The sequence below is a fragment of the Drosophila suzukii genome, chromosome 3 (genome assembly GCF_043229965.1).
Source record: "Drosophila suzukii chromosome 3, CBGP_Dsuzu_IsoJpt1.0, whole genome shotgun sequence".
NCBI classification, from domain to species: Eukaryota; Metazoa; Arthropoda; class Insecta; order Diptera; family Drosophilidae; genus Drosophila; species Drosophila suzukii.
This window is the reverse complement of record NC_092082.1, coordinates 79,188,689-79,208,342: the sequence shown is the minus strand read 5'-3', so window position 1 is coordinate 79,208,342 and position 19,654 is coordinate 79,188,689. Positions and strand designations below refer to the sequence as shown.

Here is a 19,654-nt window from a genome sequence, read left to right as displayed (position 1 = left end):
TTGGGCGAAGTTTGAGTGGCTTTCAGAGGAAAAGTCTTGGCGCTGCGAAGTGCCCACGGCATGACGGTCACATTGTTGGCATCAGCCATTGTTGACAGCCAAAGCCGCAGTCACACTTGCCACAGCAGCAACAGCAACAACAGCAACAACAACAACAACAACACAAATACCCGGTGGAAGCAACAGCCCTGCAACACCAACAACACAAACACACAAGCGCCAGCAGGCCAACAACAATAACTAACAGTTGTTGACATTTATGCCGGCGAATGTCACATGCCAGGCACGCCCCTCAGCGCCAAGCAGCAAGAAGGTACACTCAGAAAAAAAAGTGTTGAATACAAATTTATGAAACATGTATATTCCTTTTGTTAAAGAATTGTTGATAGCACAGGTAGCTAGTTTTATTAATTCATCCGTTAGGCTAAAATATATACCCATTTAAAAAAAAATATTTTTTAAGGGTTCTAAATGGATATTTTTACTTTAATAAATAAATAAGATATTTAAAAATGGTATATTTATTAAAAAAAAGAGTCCGATGTTTATTTACCGATTATAAACAGATTGGTGCCACAAACATTAAGTTAGAATTAACAAACTAATTTCTGTTAGCAATATAATACCATTTATTGTAATTTACTTTAATAGGAGTTTTGCTATTTTGTACTCAGTCACTTATATTACCCCTGTATATTCTTGTTTAACTGTTTCCTAAAAGTTCTGGTTTTTTTCTCAGTGAATACCAAGTAAAGCCGACCAGGGTAGAAACAGAAGCACAGGAACTACAATGAATGCAGCCCCTCGGCAATACGGGAAAGTGATGGAGAGAGTCAAGGACAGCTTCTAGAGTTCCAGTTAAGACTGTAATATTTAAAGTTCTTGTTTTAATAGAAATAACAACAGCTCCACTTAAGCATTTTTAATATAAAAATTTAACATGACATAACAAGGATAGTTGATTTATTTCTAAGCAATAAAATTAAAAGTAAACTAAAATGTAACTACATTATTTTCAAAGTGGTAAAATATTTAAAAGCATGTAAAAAACTTTATTCATTAATACAAAGCCTTTTTTCTTGATCCGGATAAATAAATTAAAGTACAGAATAATATATTTCCCCAAAAAAGCTGAACTGCAAATGCTACTCAATCATAATTTTTGCCAATCTATTTGTCAGCGGTAAACTGCCAGAATCCTTGCAGTTAAGCAAGTTTGGCACAGGGCGTATGCGTAATGCGACTTAAAAGCACTTGGCATTCTCTTTTTGGCTTAATGTAAAACTGTAATATATTTATTAATTTAAATAATGACCGGGCCAAAAAGAAAGAGTCTGGCGAAAGGAGTAAGGAAATGTACGTATATCTCTGCCTATATGGCCCAGTGTCCTTGTTGTTGTCCTGAATTTATGTTGCTTGTGCATCGTTGTTATTTTTCACAATTACTGTGTCTGCGTATATGCATGGCATACAGCGAGTTTATGGCCATCTGCCTGGCGATATAAATTAATAAAATATTTTAATTAAATGCAGTCGAATGCTGACGAATTGAGTTATTACACTTAGATATGGCCAGGCAATATTTTGTTATTCATTACAGCAGAGCAGGTGGAGACATTTCAAGATTAATTTCTTGACTCCGACACGTCGGGTAATCTTATGAGATCAATCAAAAGGCTTGCAGTTGACCTCTGACATTTAACACACACTTAACACAGCTAAGCTGTAATTACTTAAACTGTCAGGCTGGCAAATCAACGACGGCCATATACCAATCCAAAGTCAATTGCCAAATGACACAGTAATTACTTCCAATGATGTGGTAACATTTTTACAGCTTCTGGAGGGGGGAGGGGGCTTGGAGATCTCGACAAAACATTAACAGGATGTCTGGCTGCAGCAGCTAACTGGGCAATTTGCTGCAACCCAGTTAGCTGGAAAGCTGCTGAGCAATTTGCCCGGCCATTATTCATGGCACATATTGGTCCAGAAACCGGAGACCCAGTATCCAGTTACCACTACCAAGACTGCCCGGTCAAACGAGCGGCAAAAGTGGCAAATCTTTGTTCACACCTCTGCAAGTCCCGGGGAAAAGGGGCATCGATTCGATTCGATTTGGCCCGGGTCGCATGTGTTTGGCGAGCTATTTTTATGGATTCCTGCGTATGTCCTTTTGGTCAACCTTAAAAGTGTTTTCCTCTACATAAATTTGCTATAAAAACCATTTAAACGGAAGCGTTTCAAACATTCAAAGGGGAACCGATGCCAAATAGTACACTGAGGAAAATCGGTATTAAAAAATAAAAATGGTTATTAAAATAAATTATATTATATTTCAAATACATTTTCTGTATTAAAAACACTTCATATGGAAAGTAAATTATATATGATATTGATTTTGTTACATATTATTTTTAACCCATATCATCTATAAAGTAATTTAGTTATAAAATGTTCTGATCAAAAAAAATATGTTTATAGGATATTTGACGCTAGTGTGGAATTAGGTGAATTTAAATTTCCTTTGGTATGTAAATTTCCTACTGTAAAAACATCCATTATAAACTGCATTGAACCCATATGCTATTTTTAGTAATTTCATAATACTTCTTTCGAAATCTAAAGTGTTTACCTAAATAATTTCTGATATTAACATGAAATAAGTAGTTTTCCTATTCTTATAAAATGTTAGTAGCTTTCTTATCGATGTGATTTTCCTTCCTTAATAACATTTTTCCTCAGTGTGCTTTAGGATGAGAAGGAGTATAGATTGCGTCCCAGTCTGGACACATGGGTACGCTCTAGTTGTCGTTTGACTTGTGGTCCGGTTCGGTGCAGACCGGACCGCTCTGCTGGCCAAATCTAAACGGCTTCAATAAAGCAAATTATCGTTAAAATGCTGCTGCACATAAGAAGATTTACGATTGCTCAGCTCGTTGCTCGTCGTTTGAGATTGGGTTGGGTTTTGTGGATTTTTTTTTCCATTTTTTTTTCTGGCAGCTCAAACAGCACCAGTAGTTGGGATTTTCCGGAGGGGAATGGAAGAACCTTTGGTCATGATTCGGTTTTGGTAGCTTGTTGTCCGTTGTACATTTGCGGTTCCCCTTTTCGTTTGTTTACTCTGCTGCTGCTCTTGATTTTTGTGCTTGGATCCTTGAATCGTTTAGTCGAACCTTTTTGCCTTATCCCTTTGCCCTTTTCCCTTTTCCCTCTTTCCTCGTTTTCCCACACTTTCCCTATTCCGGTTTTTGTTTTCCTGAGCTATTTGGGGTCCTTCGTTCGATTTTCCCAGCAGAAGCGAAATGAGCGTATGACCAAAACAAATAACCCACAAAGTGAGTTGTTCGGAGGGAGCTCTCATATGCGAAGTTCACTGAAATCAATAGTCATATATCACATATCATATATATAAGTTCCAACATCTAAAACTTTTCTTATATTTTCAATTTGTTTTAATTTATTTTGCTAGGATTAATGTTTAACTTAAGTCATTGAACTTAAGTAGGGTAATATTTAATACATTCTTTGAAAGTATTAAATGAAAAGTGTTATAAGACAAAATATAGGTATGAAACTTTTCCAAAATATAGAGGTGAATTAAGTTTTTTCATTAAATAATATAGAAATATTATAAATGCTTACATATTTTTCCCTGTGCATTTGCGTAACTGTGTAACATGTGTGTGCATACCCCGCATTCGTTGATTTGCAGTGCCATGAATGCTTCAACGCTTCTGGCCACAGCTGGTGCGCAAATCTCACACAGTTGGTTATTTGACAATTGATGATAGCATCAAGATTGGGTCGCCAAAATGCCAGGCAGACCATCCCAGTCCCAAACCCACCTCCCATTTTTCGCTGTGTGTGCGAACTAGCGAGGAGCACGTGACCAGTGGGAATGTCACGAAAACTACGGTGAGGGTCTGGCAATTAGCCTTTGACCCCAGGTTGGTGTGTGCGAAATCGAAATGAAAAAGGTTAAAGCTATTGATTCCCTGGTAGGCATTCAAATCGTTTGCCTTGATTCAATTTAAGGAAAATGTTTCTTTAATTAAGAAGATTAAAAAATCAAATGGTTTATTGCTGACTAGTACATAATGCAAATATTCTAGTTAATAAATATTTGATTAAAATAGTTTTTCTATTTTCAACGCATCATTTTATTAAATGCAGGATTTTTGTTACATTAAAAGAAACATACATATATGCCTTATTTTGTTAGCCCCGTGGTAATACTTTCAGGCTCTCCTCCCTAAAAACGATGGGCTTATCTATTACTATTTTTACATACATATGCCACATTAGCATTAACTTTTGCCATTGGCATTTGGGGTTTTAGGGGACTAAAAGGTTTTTTGTGGCTACTATTAAAATTTGGGCAATATTTGATTGCAATTTAATAGTTGCTATTTGGCCGAATCGGCCGCAAACCATTTCCTGGCCGCCCCCCGGTTGGCATTATTAATGAGTGGTAAATTTACATAGCAGTTTATGTGCCGTGTGGGGCTGCTCTTTTGGCCATCGTCCAGCTGAAATTCCACTGGCATCCGGAATTTTCGAATGGGCAGCGGTAGCCGTAGCCTCTTGATCAGCGCTAATGAACTATATGCCGAACGCCACCCCATTTTTGTGGCCCCGGGTGTCGGCTTTTTCCCACGGCCCGTTATCTGTGTTAATGCATGCGTTTTCTTTGTCTCCTTTATCGGGACTTCCTGTCATTACTCCTGCTATCGTCCTTTTCCCAGCCTCCCAGCCTCCCAGGCTCCGCGCTTCCGGGTCCGCGCGTTACCTTGTCATCCTGTCCGGTCCTGTACTTCTGGCCTTTCCTCGATGTCCTCGCACTCTGGCTCCTTCGCTCAACTGTCCTGTGCCCGCGAGATTACAGCCCCCACACTGACAATAAAAGCCTATTAAAAAATAAAGAGGGTATCTCGAAATCAATGGAAAAAATTTTAGGCACCCACGGGATATAAGCAAACTCTTCCACCTGGCACCAAAATTAAATTTAAATTTAAACTGGATCTTAAAAAAATTGTAGTATGTCAAGGATCATAAATAATAAAATATATAATAATTGATATTGAACATTTTTCTTAAAAAGTAAAAATATATTAAAATGTTTTTCCAAAACACATTCTTTGGGAACTTAATTTGTCAAGGATAATAGGTACTTCAAAACAATTTATAATGTGGTGCTCCTTTAAACTTTTAAGATTATTTTTTGAGACAACAATGTATTAAGTTATTCTCTTGACAGAATAGGAAGGGGCGTTTTTTTATTGGAAGTTTTTTCTATATTTTCTCCCAGTGTACTCCCGTGCCCAGTGGCCATCAGCAGGTCCCCTTTTACCGCCGCCCAGCCCATTGCTTAATTTCGATGGCAATTATTTATTTAAACCGCCTGTCGCCCTTTCCATTCGAACATGGCTGGGCTTAATTGTTTGACTTGGCGTCTCTGAAACTATGGGCATTCGCCCCTCCCACTACCCATTTTCCCTTGATTTTCCCACATTTCCCTACTTGGCCGGCTTTACTGGTGCCGCTTTGACAACTCGTTGACCGTAAATTTCCAAGTTTTTCATTAGGCTGCCTGCCAGTCCCAGGCGAGACTTTCTGCTCGGCTTTCTAATCAACTTGGCCGCAGTTTGTCGCGCTTTTCCCGCAGCCCCTAGCTTTTCCAGCCTCCTTTGTCAGCCACGCCCCCCCGCCCCGAAGGAGGGCTGGAGGGGCGGAGGGGAAAAGTTTTGCACCTCCCATTCTGGGATTCTGGCATTCTGGCATGTTTAATGAAAGCGTTTTCACTGCGATTTCATTTCATTTAGTCGCTTCTTTTGCCGCTTCACGGGCCGTGCGCCTTCATTCATTATGCGCCGCTCAGATTTGTAATTTACACCTGAGGCTAACAAGCAGTTGAACAATGCGAGCCGCGAGGGCAGTTACTTAAGTTTCCGGGCAGGGGAATTGGCCCAATCACAAGTTGTGCAAAACAACATGAGAAAGGTGGCCGTCAACTGGGAGGAAAGTTTTATATTAGGAAGGGTATATTTTATATAGTTAAAAAAAGGCAAAGGGTCCAATAATAACTTGCAAAAAACTCTAGGGATTCCGAAAGACAAGAAAAGGTTTCTAAAACAGGGAAACTAATTTTCATAAAATTTATAAATCAGAAAATATCTAAAAATTTAAGACACAAAATTGTAATATATTACAAAGACTTCAGGGCGCTGAAGATCTACATTTTTAAGAATTTTAACAACATTCGTTTTATATTTATATTAAGGGGGAACATTTAAAGATATAACACGTTGGCCTTCATTCTAAAAATAAACTTATTTGTAGTACGTTTTATTTTGAAGAGGTGATGGCCATTAGTATTTCGTGAAATGCATATACTTAACATATTTGACATTTGAGCTGCTCTAAACATAAAAAAAGGGAAAACACGCAGCTCAAGAGCTTAAAAATCCCTTACACACACATAAATAAAATAGAAACAAAAATATCGTATATACTATAATATAGCGTAAAACGTTGTGGATATGGTCAACGGTCCGGGTTTTAGAATCAGAACGGAAACTGTCGTCGAAATGGTTGGGGGATGTGCAGGAACCAACCCTATAGCGGATTTTATTAAAGTAACCCGGCTTATCGGACCTTTAGTATATTAAAGCTCAAAGTTAAGAGTTACTTGAAATGTGTGAGAATTAATAATAAGAACCTTCTACAAAATTTATAAAATGGTTGGTATAAGTATTTAAAACTAGGCCTTTTCCAAATTGTAATGACTATTTAAGATATTTGATATAACACATTTTAAGCTGCTTTAAAATCAAGTACTTTGAGTTATATATGAGTACAAAGAAATAGAATATTATCAACCAATTTTGGTATTTTCAACGATTTTAGTATAGTAAACTCTCTTAGGGCATTTCAAAGTCGCTCTTGACTTTAAGTTACTTGCTTATTTGTTTTGCCCAGACTTCCTCGTGCAGTATTTTCGCAAATTCCATCAAAGCCGCAGCGGCTTTGGACCTAGCTGTTGGCCACAGCGCCCAGCGTCTCTTGGATAACGTTGCTGTGCTGTTGCAGTGGCACGAAAGGAATTGGCCAGGAAACGGGGGGCAGGGGGTCCTACGACACATAAAATGCGTCCTGTGAAATTTGTGGCTCGCGTTGAATTTCAGTATCGCCCCAAACTGGAAGTTTAAGGTGGTGACAAAAATAACTTAAAATTGGATAATGAGATAAGGATCTGTTACTTTAATTAAACGAATGTGGCAAAATACAAATTAAAATAAGAAAGCTCTTCTTTTCTTGGAGTTAGGAATTAGTAAGTAGCCAATATAGGAAATAATAAATAATATATGTTATTTGTAAGTAAGATGGAAAGTTAAAAATGTACTAAGCCTTTTCTAGTTTTACTTAACTTTTTTTAAAATTAAATTGAAAAAAATGTTTACTTAATGAAAATAAAGAATTCAAGTTTTAGTTACCATTTAACAGAGGTAAAGAATATGATAATATAACATAGTATAAAATATAACATATATAACATCCTATAAAATTGTAATACAAAATTTGTAAAGCCCTTCAATAATTTGTATAATGTCTTTTAAACTGGTAATTGTTGTAAGGTTTATGAGATCTTGACCTGGCCAACACGTTTGCCACCATATCTTTTCTTAGGGCTCTTGGGTTCGGCTCTGGGTTTTGGGTTGCCCTTTTCTGTGGAAGCTGTTTGTTTTGTTAGAAATTTATTTATCAACGCTTTTTGTATTTCCGCTGCGGCTAGCTGGCTGGGCCGTTTGGCTTTTTGTTTATTTTCATACACTTCCTCATTTTTAATTTATGACAATGGCCCCGGCTTTTGTGAGGGCCACGCCCCCTTTAGACCGCCCAGCCGCCCTGCAGTGTTATTGTAACTGATGCTCTTATAAATGGCCTCTGCCCGTCAGACAGAATTTTCGTTTGTCGCTTTTATCGCAGAAACCGGAAAGTGGCGGATGGGAAAAGGGGGCGGGATGTGGGGTATGGGTGGAAAATTCAGGGTGGGGACTTTTCCAGGGGCACACGTACACTTTGTATATCCGTTGGCCCCCTATTGTCCTTGACAGTTTCATTATGACAGCTGGCGGGAGTCGCTTTCCACACCCATTTTTCGTTGATTTTGGTTTTTGTTTAGTTCCGCATTTGTGCTATTAAAGTGTCATCTTGTTGTTGCCGCTGCTTTCTCTGCTGCTGCTGCTTTCTCGCTTGGCTTCCACTAAAACAATGGCCAAGTGTTGGAGCTATTATTATTATTATTATTATTATCAAACGCGCTTCCTCTTCCGCCGCACAAAACGCAAAGATAATGGCCGAAAGACAAGCGACGAGATAAAACGCTGCCATTCATGCTCTTGACTGATTTTTAGTTAATTTCATTGGCTTTGTGTTCTTAAAGCGGGGATGATGAGGGGGGATTATTGCGCAATCAACCCCTGGTCATTTTCCACTAATTATGGCAATCCTTTCAAGGGATTTAAGACCCCCCTTGCAGCGTCTTCAATTGGGTATAAAATTTAGTGTTCTGAGTGCATTCCTAAAAATCTTTGCGATCTGCATTTCATGTTAAGAACTGTACAACATTTTTAAAATCTGACATATTAAATGTTTAATAAATAAAACAGAAAATAAGTTATTGTTTAAAGGAACAACCAATTAAAGCGTATTTATAACAGGAATTTGAATAAATCTGATATATTATCACCCATTATAATTTCTGCAAAATTCAAATTGAAATTTTTCTAGCACCTAAATAGCTAAGATCTTTTTAACACGTCCTTGAGGAGTGTTTTCTTTTTTCCCAAAAAATCAGGATATGCACATTTATATAATTGAAATAAATTTACGCCCCCGTACGGACATTTCGACAGCGTATGGCGAATATTACGAGCAGTCAGACATTTGCGCATTTCGGGCTGGGAATGGGATTGGGATTCGTAGTATTAAAAGCAGGCAAGCCTCTCGGGATTTATGGCTGCAGCTCGCAGCTCTCTTTCGTCCTTTTCAGATACCAGATACCAGATTCCAGATCCTTTGGCTCAGTGGCCGGGCGCACATAAATATGCAATTATTTTGCATTTTCCGCTCTTGCGCTCGATTTTTATTTTCATTTTCATTTTTATTTATTTGCAGATGGCGTTTGCTGCGGCGTTGCGGTCTCACGCACATTTCGCCATGTTTATGGCACTCGCGACTTTCGGGCGGCGACAGCAAATTGACTTTTACACAAAGATGCGGGTGCACACATATCTCTTTATGCGACATATTTATTTGTTGATTCATATATTTATTCTTATTTATATGCATAATTTGCATTTGACATATTTTTACGGTGCCTTTGCGGATGGCCAAGAGAAATCAAAATACTTTATTCGGCATGGAAATGTTTTTATATTGGCTGGCTTTATAATCACCAGAAAATCTCTTCGCATCTGGTTTATTTTGAGCCATTTAAAGTTCGTTTATGCTTCATGCAAAACTGAATAAAATTACGAAAAAATAAATTCAGAAAGTAATTGATTTCTTTAATTAACACTTAATTTTATTTTATCTTATTTTTTATTGTTAGTCTAAAGCTTTTTATGTTCATATTATTATTAGTATTCTATTATTTATTATTATTATTTTTTATGTTCATCATGACTAACAGCCTTTTGTCATCACAGCCCAAAAATAATTAGTTGTCGTTTTCATTTTCAAAAAGGAAAACCAACTAAAAGAAAATTCTTTGTGATATCTGGTTCAAGATTGCCGAGCTCACAGATTATCTGGCAATTTAATCTGAATTTTTCAAATAAATAGTTCGATTTCTAAGCCTTTTCTATTTTCTCCTCTGAAAATCTCACAGTCGAAATGGGAAATCCGCAATACACACACATATGTTTATTATTTTGACAAATATGCTTGACGAAATTCCGTAATTTACATGTTGGAAATTTGCCCTTTTTTTATGTCCAAAACCGTTTTCATGGGATCTTTATGCACTCGGCAATGGCAAAGTGGGCATGCGAGTGAGTGTTTTAACAAATTGAAATGCATTGTGAGTGCTGTCGAGGGTTTTCCCATGGTGTAATTTGTGTGCAGCTTTGGTTATTACTTATTGTTGTTTTTGCTTTTGTTTTTTTTTTTTGCTGGCACAGCCTTTTGTGGCATCGATAAGCCTTTGGCATATCGCATTTTATTTGCCAGCCAGGCGGCAAAGCTGCAAGAAAAATGTTTGTTCATTTAAGATAAATTTATTGTAGTTGTCGATGCAAATTGCAACATTTATTGAATTGTTGCTGCCATGGCTTTCGTGCTGTGTTGCTATTATTATGATTGCCAATGCCAGTGCTCGTAAATAGTTGTGCAAATAAATTGTGAGCGCAAATAAATCGAGGCGAGCGGGCGAAAGCCGAACGTTTATGACACTTTTGGGCTGGGGGCGGGGCTTACCGTTAATCACGTTCATAAATTTCGAACAGCTCTTTATTCTGCACTCGGAAAAAGGGTTTTGACATAGGTTGGATCAAAAAGGTTTATATCTCAAAGATACAATCATAAGAAATTCCTTTTCTTTTTCAAGAAGTCTACAATTTAGATTACTGTATCATATTTGTAGAGCTCAAATATATTATACTAAAAAAACATTTTGTAAATTTGCATTAATTAAAACAAGTTAAGGTATAAGCTCTTTTTGCCAATAATATTAAATTTTAATAATAAGTTCTATTCAATTTTCTTAAAATTTAATTATATTCTAATGAATATATTTTATAAGCTTAGTATTTGTTATTTGAAATAGTTATGAAATGTAACCCATTGCTGTAATCTTTCTTAAGCAGTTTATCAATAACATTTATATTATATAAAAATACCTCAGTCCATTTGAATTTGTTCCCCTTAAATCTCTTTATAAATCTCTAGTAAATACAATATTTTCTCCAAGTGCACTCACCATTCAATGTGGCCAGCAGCAGGGCACCAAGCAGGCGCAGCAGGCTCATCTTCAAATCCTTTCCAATTTACTTGTAATCCAGCGCCGAGCTGCTAGTTTAATGCCGCTCCCGATGCTGCGAAATGAGCCTGGGATTGAGTCCTAAACGGAAACGCGTTTACATTGCCGCGATAAGAAGCGGAAGTGCTCGGCTCAAGGAGGCGCTGGCAGGAAGTCGGGTGGCAGGAGCACCAGGAGGTGACTTAGGATGCCAGGATCTCAGGAAGAACTGTGCCCGATGGCTGCCAGTTTGACTGCCTCTAAATGCGGAGCGCCACCCGCTGAGCTTTCCCTGTTGATTCTCGCCCCCCACCAGTTGGTTTTTCCTTTGTCTTCGCGGAGAAAACTCGTTTCATTTCTGAGCAAACGCTCAGATGGCTGATGATATTTATGGTTGCGCTAGTTGCTCTTCGTAGCTGGCTGCATTTTATTGGGCAAATTAACGCCGCTGCACTTCGGTTGCTGAAAATGCAGCGCTTTCAAGGAGTTTACATATTAAACCCGCTTTTGGCTCATGCATCATATCGTGACTGAGAGTCTTTGGCTGGCTTACATGCATGAAATCCACGTTAAAGATTTATCGTTCCTGGGCTCCACGTTTCTGCTGTGAGCGCTCTTGTTGTTGTCTTTATGGCTTTGTGGCTACACGGGGAAAAAAAGTGATAACAAATTTAGATTTCAAAAAAGAAGATAGAAGAAAATTGGATTGTAATTTTTTAAAGATGTGGATAATGTTTCTTGAATGCTGACAATGTTTTTTCTTACTAAATAATTCAATTTAAGTTCAATTAAAAAAGTTCGTAACATATTTATTTATTTCCAGCCTGAGCAGATCTCTCTCTGCTATGTCATATTACAAATTTATAATCTACAATTATTTTGATCTCTGTACACTGTTGCGTTCTAGGAATTTGGCGTCTGTCTCGTCGCACGACTTTCAGACGTTGGCTTTGGCCTGTTTTAGCATTGGCTTACAGGCGAGACGAGACATGCAGAGCAGGTTGGCCTGGTATGTGAGGGAGGCTCCCACCTACCAGCTTACATTTACCAGTTCCCAGATCCCAGTTGCCGTGACACCCGTGACCCATGTGGCGTATACGTCATGCGGATTGTCTTTGCGACATGTGAGCGGCCACAAATGTGAGCGAATGCATGTGAAGGGGTGAATCTGGGTCTTGTTTTATTCTGCTTTGGGTTATGACTTTGTATAGCTTAAAGGGACCAAAAAAAGTCTTTGAAAATAGACGACATATATGGATCAAAAATAGCGCCAATTTGTTGTTTTTAATACATTTTTAAATTAAAAGGAATTTGACTTATGTTTTATAAATTACATTTTCTAATTTAAATGGCTATTACCATCTTGACAGAAAATACTGCCGGGCTATCAGACTTTCCTAAAACCTTAAATAGACCCAGATGGAATATTATCCCATGGTTCTCCGCCAGTTTACCAGCACATCCATCTTGTGCCATCGCTTTGGCTCCAGCACACAGGAATGCCCACAATTCAAAACTCAATCTGTAATACACTGCCGGCTACTTGGGCACATTCGCTTCGCGCCCTGCCACTTTGGTCGCCTTGAGTCCCACGCCAAATGTCTGACAAATCGACAGTTGTGAGCTGCAGGTCCTGCCAAGGGGCCTTTGGACCCGGATCCTCTGTTCCCCATGCGGCCCAAATCAAATTGGCCGCCAAACGTTGCCTGGCGTCAAAAGTCATCCATCAAGGACATGGAACAGGTCACCGGAGGATGCGAAAGGGGCGCATCCAACTTTGCATGAAATTGGCTGTGTTTAGGCCAACGGCAATGCCAACAAAGCGAACTGGGAACGAGTCTAGTGCACAGAAAGATATATCTCGTAAAGCTAAAACAATTTTAAATAAAATATTACAATACTTAGAAAACTTAAATTTTAATTGCAAATTTTGAAAACTAAAGTAATCATAAGTATTAGATATAAAACTAAAAATACAATAATAAATAACAATAAGCTTAAATCCATTATTAGATGAAGAGTTTGGATTTTATTTAGAAGTTTTCTTACGAATATTTAAGGAAATACCAGCTTGAAAAAGAATTTTTCTTTAGTGCACTAAATCTTTTTCATGGAATGAGTGGAGTTTGTCTATCATTCGGAGAATAGGTCTCTCCACTTGAGACTTAATAAACTGAGCCCGCCGGGCACGACGGTCCCCAAAAAAAAAGCCAAAATACAAGTATATGTAAATAAATAAACGCTTAACTCTTTTCAAAGCCAAGTTCGTAGTGCCAGAAAAAATGTATGTATGTAAGTATACGGGAAACGTTGTTGCCCCAAAAACAGCGACGAGTTTTGTGCATTATTTTGCCTAAATCCCCGGCGGCATTATCATCAATTCATCATCACAGGGGGCGTGGCAAGGGACTGGGAAATGTGGCAGTTTAGCTGCCTGCGATGCCTGCTCTGTTTATTTAATTTCGACAACAAAAAAGTGCGCCAGCCAACAAAGAACAAGACGAAGTGAATGAGTTGGTCCGAGTCTCCTGCATATGTGTATGTATGCTCCTGCCAAATGTGCTGGTGTGTGTACGTGTTAGCCATTGCGGCTGTGGCAGCGTCACCAACATAACCATAGCCACAACTAACGCCAAGGGCTTGGATGGGACTGGGTGTGAGTATTACACTTTTAGAAAATCAGGGGGTTTCGATTCAGAAATAAAATTAAACAATTTAAATAAATTTACTATAATAATAATTTTTAAAATCGCCTACAAGTAGGCAATAAAAAAGGAACGAGAACTTTCGGCATAAAAATATCGGGATTCCGCCCTTTAAATATATTGCTGCATAGTTTTATACAACTTTTATAAGTGATTTCAAGCCCAAGGAATTTTTGTGAAACCCTTAAATCTAAAATATGATTATTTCAGACAATGAAGACCTAATTATGTTAAACCATCTTAGTCCACTAGTTTTTTCCAGTGCCCTTAAGTGTGTGTGCTTTTTTACATTCTGCTGTTGCTGTTGCTGTGGCTTTCTATGCCCAAACAACAGGCGAGCTAACAGCAGCACATGAGTCAAATAAATTACCCCAACATTGTTGTTGGCAAATTTTTGATGGTTTAATTTTGTGGAAAATAAGTTAAGCCGCTGCTGTGGCGGCCATATAACACACACACACACAGATACACACACACATTGCACGCCAGTAATACTCAAACGCACACATGAGCAAATACAAAGCATGCGAAAACCCACTCCGCAAAAATTGTTGCCTACTTTGCTGCGCCGCGTATACGCAATAAAATAAACGCGTCGCAGTTACATTTCCGGCCTGCTCAAACCCAAAACCAAAGGAGAAAAATAAAAGTGGAATGGAATGGTGGCTCAACTCGGCTTCTCGGCACATTTTATGCCGCATTGCCATTTTTATTTATTTATTTTTATTTGCCTTTGGCTGCCGCTGCTGTGCGCCCTTTATTCGTTCATTTATAAATTATTATTGCAAAACACTCTGTTCTGCCTCCATCTTCCTAAGCATTTCCCCACTTGAATTTTGAGGCATTGTGTGTGTGCATTTCACTTGAAAACGCGGACATTGTTTGCCTTAAAAATGTATGAGTTAATGAGTTTTAGGACTGGCAAAATAAATTAGCCGAATGCTTGAAAATCTGTTCAAAGCCAAGGCAACGGGGCTCAAGTGAAGCTAAAGTGAGTGGAAACCATCCATCCACATTTCATCCATTAGCTTGTGTCTTTTCATTTTCAGGATAAATATGGACCTGTCGTTTTTTCCTTCTTGTTTTTTTATTTTAATGTTCTTGCCATGCATGGGAACTGCTTGTATTTTTGTGCTGCTGCTTTTTTGGCGAACTTGTGCGACGGCTGTTTTGAATTGAGCCACATCATCATCATCCACTTTGTCATCGTCATCGCCATCATCACCATCGCCATCATCATCATCTGAGCCTGATGGCTGACATTGTCAAAAGGGTTTAAGTGGCTATACTTGAACCAGGAGAATCAGCAGCAGTAACGGCAAAAGCAGCAGTTGAAAGTCCTCACCCCTAATACTAGACAAATATGAAAGCATCAAGGGGAATGGTTCGGGAAGAGTGGGCAGAGCATGACAAGGAACTTCCACACGTTGCCAGGACGCCAGTTTAAAGCAAGTCCTGCGGCGGTGCAAAGCGGAACGAACCATAAAATGAAAATTTAATGCGATATTGATTTCGTTATTCCATAAATAATATAGAAAATTGTGTTTTGTTGTGAACGAACCTCAGTGTTTAAGTTCGAGTAAAAAAGTGGATACAATGGTGGCATACATCTTAAATATTGGGGAAATGTAATTGTATAAAACGGAAAATATAAACAAGGAACCCGATAAAGTTTTCAAAAGTCTTAGGAATATTTATTTTAATAAAAGCTCTCAATGTTCTATTCTCTTTAGTATTAATAATATAGCAATTTTCTTTGTTGAATTTATAGAACAAGAATTTATTTTACTCTTATTTAATAAATAATTCAATATAAACGTCTTTGCCTATCTAACTACTTTTTGTTTTGTTTAACTAATACAAGATAAAATATTTGGAAAAATATCTTTGGCACCTAAGTGGCTTATCCCATTATCCTTTGAAATATCCCCCAATCACGTTATTCAACACTCATCGACCTGCTGATTAAGTCGCCTTTGAGTGGTTAACTTGTCCTCTTGTATAAAACCCCACAATTACACACCGCCCATCGAGTCACTTCAATCAGGCCCTTCGGTCCCAAAAAATCGCCGACAATAAACATTTAATTACCGACCATTGTGCCGTGTTCCGAACGGTAATTTGTCAAAGGGTCTAATTAAAAACTTGTAAACGCCTCGAAAAATCCGAGAGACTTGTCAGGCATCGACACTTTGGAAAAAAGAGGCTGTCGCATTTAAAAGGTGGTAATGTTCTGTTGAGAGCTGATTGGAGCATTTTGAAAACACGCAATTCACCTTCGTCATTGTCATGTTAATTAATTTGCCGACACTCAAGAAGACAAGTAAACACGGTTGCCAAAATAAAAGTAAAAAAATTAAATATAAGGGGTCGACCAAAAGTGTCAGAAGCATTCGGAAAAGCCAAACTGGAGTGGCAAGGGTTAAGTCACCCCGCCTTTCGCACTTGTTAGGTCCTTCTGATGGGCATCGATTTCGATTTCCCGTTTATATTGCAATAACACAGGGAATAAATCTTGTTGGAGTAAAATAAAATGTGCTGTAAAATGGTATAAGAAAAAAAAACGAATACTTTAATCCTTAAAGAAAGTTATCCAAAGGAATAAATTAAATTTAGCTTTATTGATCTAAAATAAAATCCCATCCTCATAAAATACCTTAAGCCTTTGTTTTTAATGAACTGAACGTTTTACACATAAAATGCAGAATTCAGCCATTTACAACACAGAAAATAATGCATTTTCTTAGAGTTAAACAAAAGAATATTTTAAAAACGAAAAAGATTACAGCGTAGGTAGCATATTATAACAATACTGATGTTTAAGAAGTCCTTCGTAAGGACTTAAGTATTTCGTTATGAATGAAAGCATCTTAAATTGGAAATTTTAAGCCTGAACTGAAGACATTTTTTCTTCAGTGAACACAACAACAACATCAACAGAGTGGCCGGCACAGCTCAATGGCTTTGGCATGGTTCATTGCAGACGGTAAACCGGTAGCCGGCAAACGATAAAATGGGAAAAGGCCGAAACACTCACACAGACCGGGCACTCACGTCTCTATATAGGTTCCCTGGTTTCTTTTTTGCTTCCTATTTATGTAGTTCGCGGAATATTTCGTCTTTTTTGGCCTAAAGCTTTTATGGCCGCGTTGCGTATACGCCGCGTGTGTTGTCGCGCGTTGAAAACCCCTGCACGCACAGCAGGCTTTTCGAGACTGAAGCACCGATGCTGCGAACCTGCGGCTCAGGATTCCGATTGCGATTCCCGTGGCAGCGAGCAGAGCAGAGCTGCCAGAGCAGCGCTGCGGCAGAAGGACGAAGGACGAAGGAGAGCGTACCATCGCTGATGTCATGAGCAGGTCCTTTCAGCCAGATTCCCTTGGCTTTCGCCGCCGCCGAAGAAGAATCTGTGGGCCCAGTCAGTCAAGCGGCCGTATAGTAAGACCAACATATTGTCGCAGGGCAGCATTCTGATGCTGCTGATGCTGACGAAATCAAGGACGAAGTTAAGCACTTCGTGACAGAATCAAGAGTCCCAGCCAACTTCGTGTGGCAGGGAGAGCGGTTCTCCGCATTTCCGCTCTTTTGTAGCTTTGTAGCCCGCATTCTCTTCGATGGTTTTCTCGTTTCTGGGTCAGTTAGGCGAGACAGGTTACAAGGCAGTCAAGTGCTAGGATTACCTATATTTTAAAATATTTCTTATTTAAAAATATCTAAAATTTATCAAAGCAGTCAAGTTATTTTAGATGGATTTTTAGATATGTTTTCTAAGCTTGTTAAAACTTGTTTACCTATTTAACATTTTTAGCGGCTTATCCCTGCAGTCTGTTAAGTTTGGGTCTGTTATGTGGCTGCAGTAAAAGTCTCCAAAATGTTAGCACAGCTTACATGGGCCTAACATATTCTGCACATTCCATTTAACATAAACTGTTATGAAGGAAAGTAATGTTAACAACAAATAACTCCAGGAAAAACTGAATAGCTTGGTAATTTTGTTTTTAATTTTCCTTGTGTTGACTAATATACCGATGTGGAAAAGCATTGTTGAAAAGTAGGCATATTCATAGGGTCCTAATGTTGAAAATAGCTTAAGATCTTAGTGAATCCATAATGGATATTGGAAAATGCATTATAATGTGCATCAGTGCTTTAACTTAAATCCCAAAACAAAAGGCCATGTTCCCAGATAGTTATAATTAACATGTAGTAGAAGTACAAATTTACAGTATAAGCCTCTTAAAATTATATTTGGTCCTGAAAGATGTTTTGACTTCACTTTACCTACAGTTTAGTATAAATTCATCTTTATACATGCGTAGTTTAATCCAATAGAAGCTTCTTAGGCAAGATAATGTAATGATAAGAAAGGAATCAATTAAAAATGCCTAGTCGGCTTCAGTCTATCCTACTACCTCTTCAACTGGCAAAGACTATGCCTTACATCTCTAAAGCCTAAAACCTATAGAGGATGAAATCGTTTGTATGCATAAAAGGACAACAGGATCTGTGACTTGAAGCACACTCACTCAAACTCACTGGCACTCCCACTCTAAGCCGACACTCAGTGGACCAAAGCCAAAGCAATTACGGCCTCAGACAATGGGCATGGAAATCGGGGCTTTTAACATTTTTTGATGGCCCGCAATAAAAGAAGTCCCCAGCCCCATTCCTATCCCTTTTGCCTTCCTTTCACTTGCAACTAGGAAAACTAACCCAGATGTATCCAATGGAATACGAAAGAGAAAAGCGATGGGGGAAAAGGAAGCGAACTTCACGTAGCCAAGAAAGTCGCGTCAAGTACGTTTGGATATTGCCATTTGGGGTCGTAAAAATTTTGAGTGTATCTTCTGGTGCTGAGGATTTCCAAATAGAAAATGCAAAGCACAGAGGACATATTCGGGCGGGCGCAATTATCTTGGTCTTGGACTTGGTTCAGCCATTAGATGACCCAACTATTTTTGCGCATATATTTTACGCATATTTTATGTGCCTCCGCTTTTTTGTTTCTCCCTTTTGGCCATTTTATGGCCTCAAAGTCAAACGGAAACAGCCTTCCGGGCAATTCTCATGTCGTTCAAGATGTACTCACAAATAAAGATACCAAATAACTCAGAGGCGATACATATACTTATAAATATAAAACGAGGCTTAAAAAGAGGTTGACTTGGCAAATGGGAAACGATTGAGTGCGGTAGTAGTTGCTCGAAGTTAAATATGTGACATGACCCGTTGAAGGTATAAATTATTTGGGGAACTTGAATTACTATAGAGGTGTTTTTTAAATTTAAATAATGTTTTTAAAACTATTTATAAAGGTGTCTGAAAGTATGCAGTGAATAAAGAGGGCATAACATTTTTTGCTGCATACTTTTAGACACCCATATTTAAATTCCTTTAAAAGAAATGGGTATAAGTAATAGAACCAATACTCCTTACACTGTTTTGTAAGCACAGAAAACGGCTGAATACTTAAAGTTTCTGATCGGTTAGCTGGTTTTGGTATGTACTCGCACTTAAATACGCATTAGTAACTTTCTCGAGGAAACAAAACCTCTTATGGGAAAACAACGAGGCGGCAGAGGCAACAGGAACAAAAACACGAACAACGTCGTCAACAATTTGGAAATTGAGCTTGAAGCGAAGGGCGGAAAGTTTTTGCATTTCATGTGTTTTTGTCATTGGAACCCGCTAATTTCCGTGGATAATAGTTTCATCTTCGTGACAGCTCGCCATCTCTCTTCCCTTCTCCTTCTTTTATCTATATCCATCCTCCTCTAATGCCTGACATGTTGAATTTGTCGTCCTCAGTTGGGTTCGTTTTTCAACTTTCTTTTCGCATTTCTCTTGTTGCGTGTTATTGGCGATGTGCGTGTGTGTGTGAGTCTGGGAAATGTTTGTTTTTCCCTTTTTCCAAAATGGGTGTATGTGC

The 19,654-nt window shown here is 38.4% G+C and overlaps 1 protein-coding gene across 3 annotated transcripts in view; it reads right to left on the bottom strand.

The window, feature by feature from the left end:
• The window catches only part of beat-Vc (beaten path Vc), a 48,029-nt gene extending 31,082 nt beyond the window's left edge, over positions 1 to 16,947 (bottom strand). The window contains exons 1-3 of one of the 3 annotated variants that reach the window (XM_065866387.2): positions 16,780 to 16,947; positions 11,574 to 11,662; positions 10,982 to 11,496 (exon numbers count right to left, since the gene is read on the bottom strand). In XM_065866387.2, coding sequence (XP_065722459.2) covers positions 10,982 to 11,030 — 49 coding nt within the window. In that variant the 5' untranslated portion in view covers positions 11,031 to 11,496; positions 11,574 to 11,662; positions 16,780 to 16,947. Of the gene's footprint in view, positions 1 to 10,981; positions 11,663 to 16,762 lie in introns of all 3 variants that reach the window. The other 2 variants (XM_065866386.2, XM_070995604.1) reach the window with 2 other exon arrangements.
• Between the last annotated feature and the right edge of the window lie 2,707 nt (positions 16,948 to 19,654).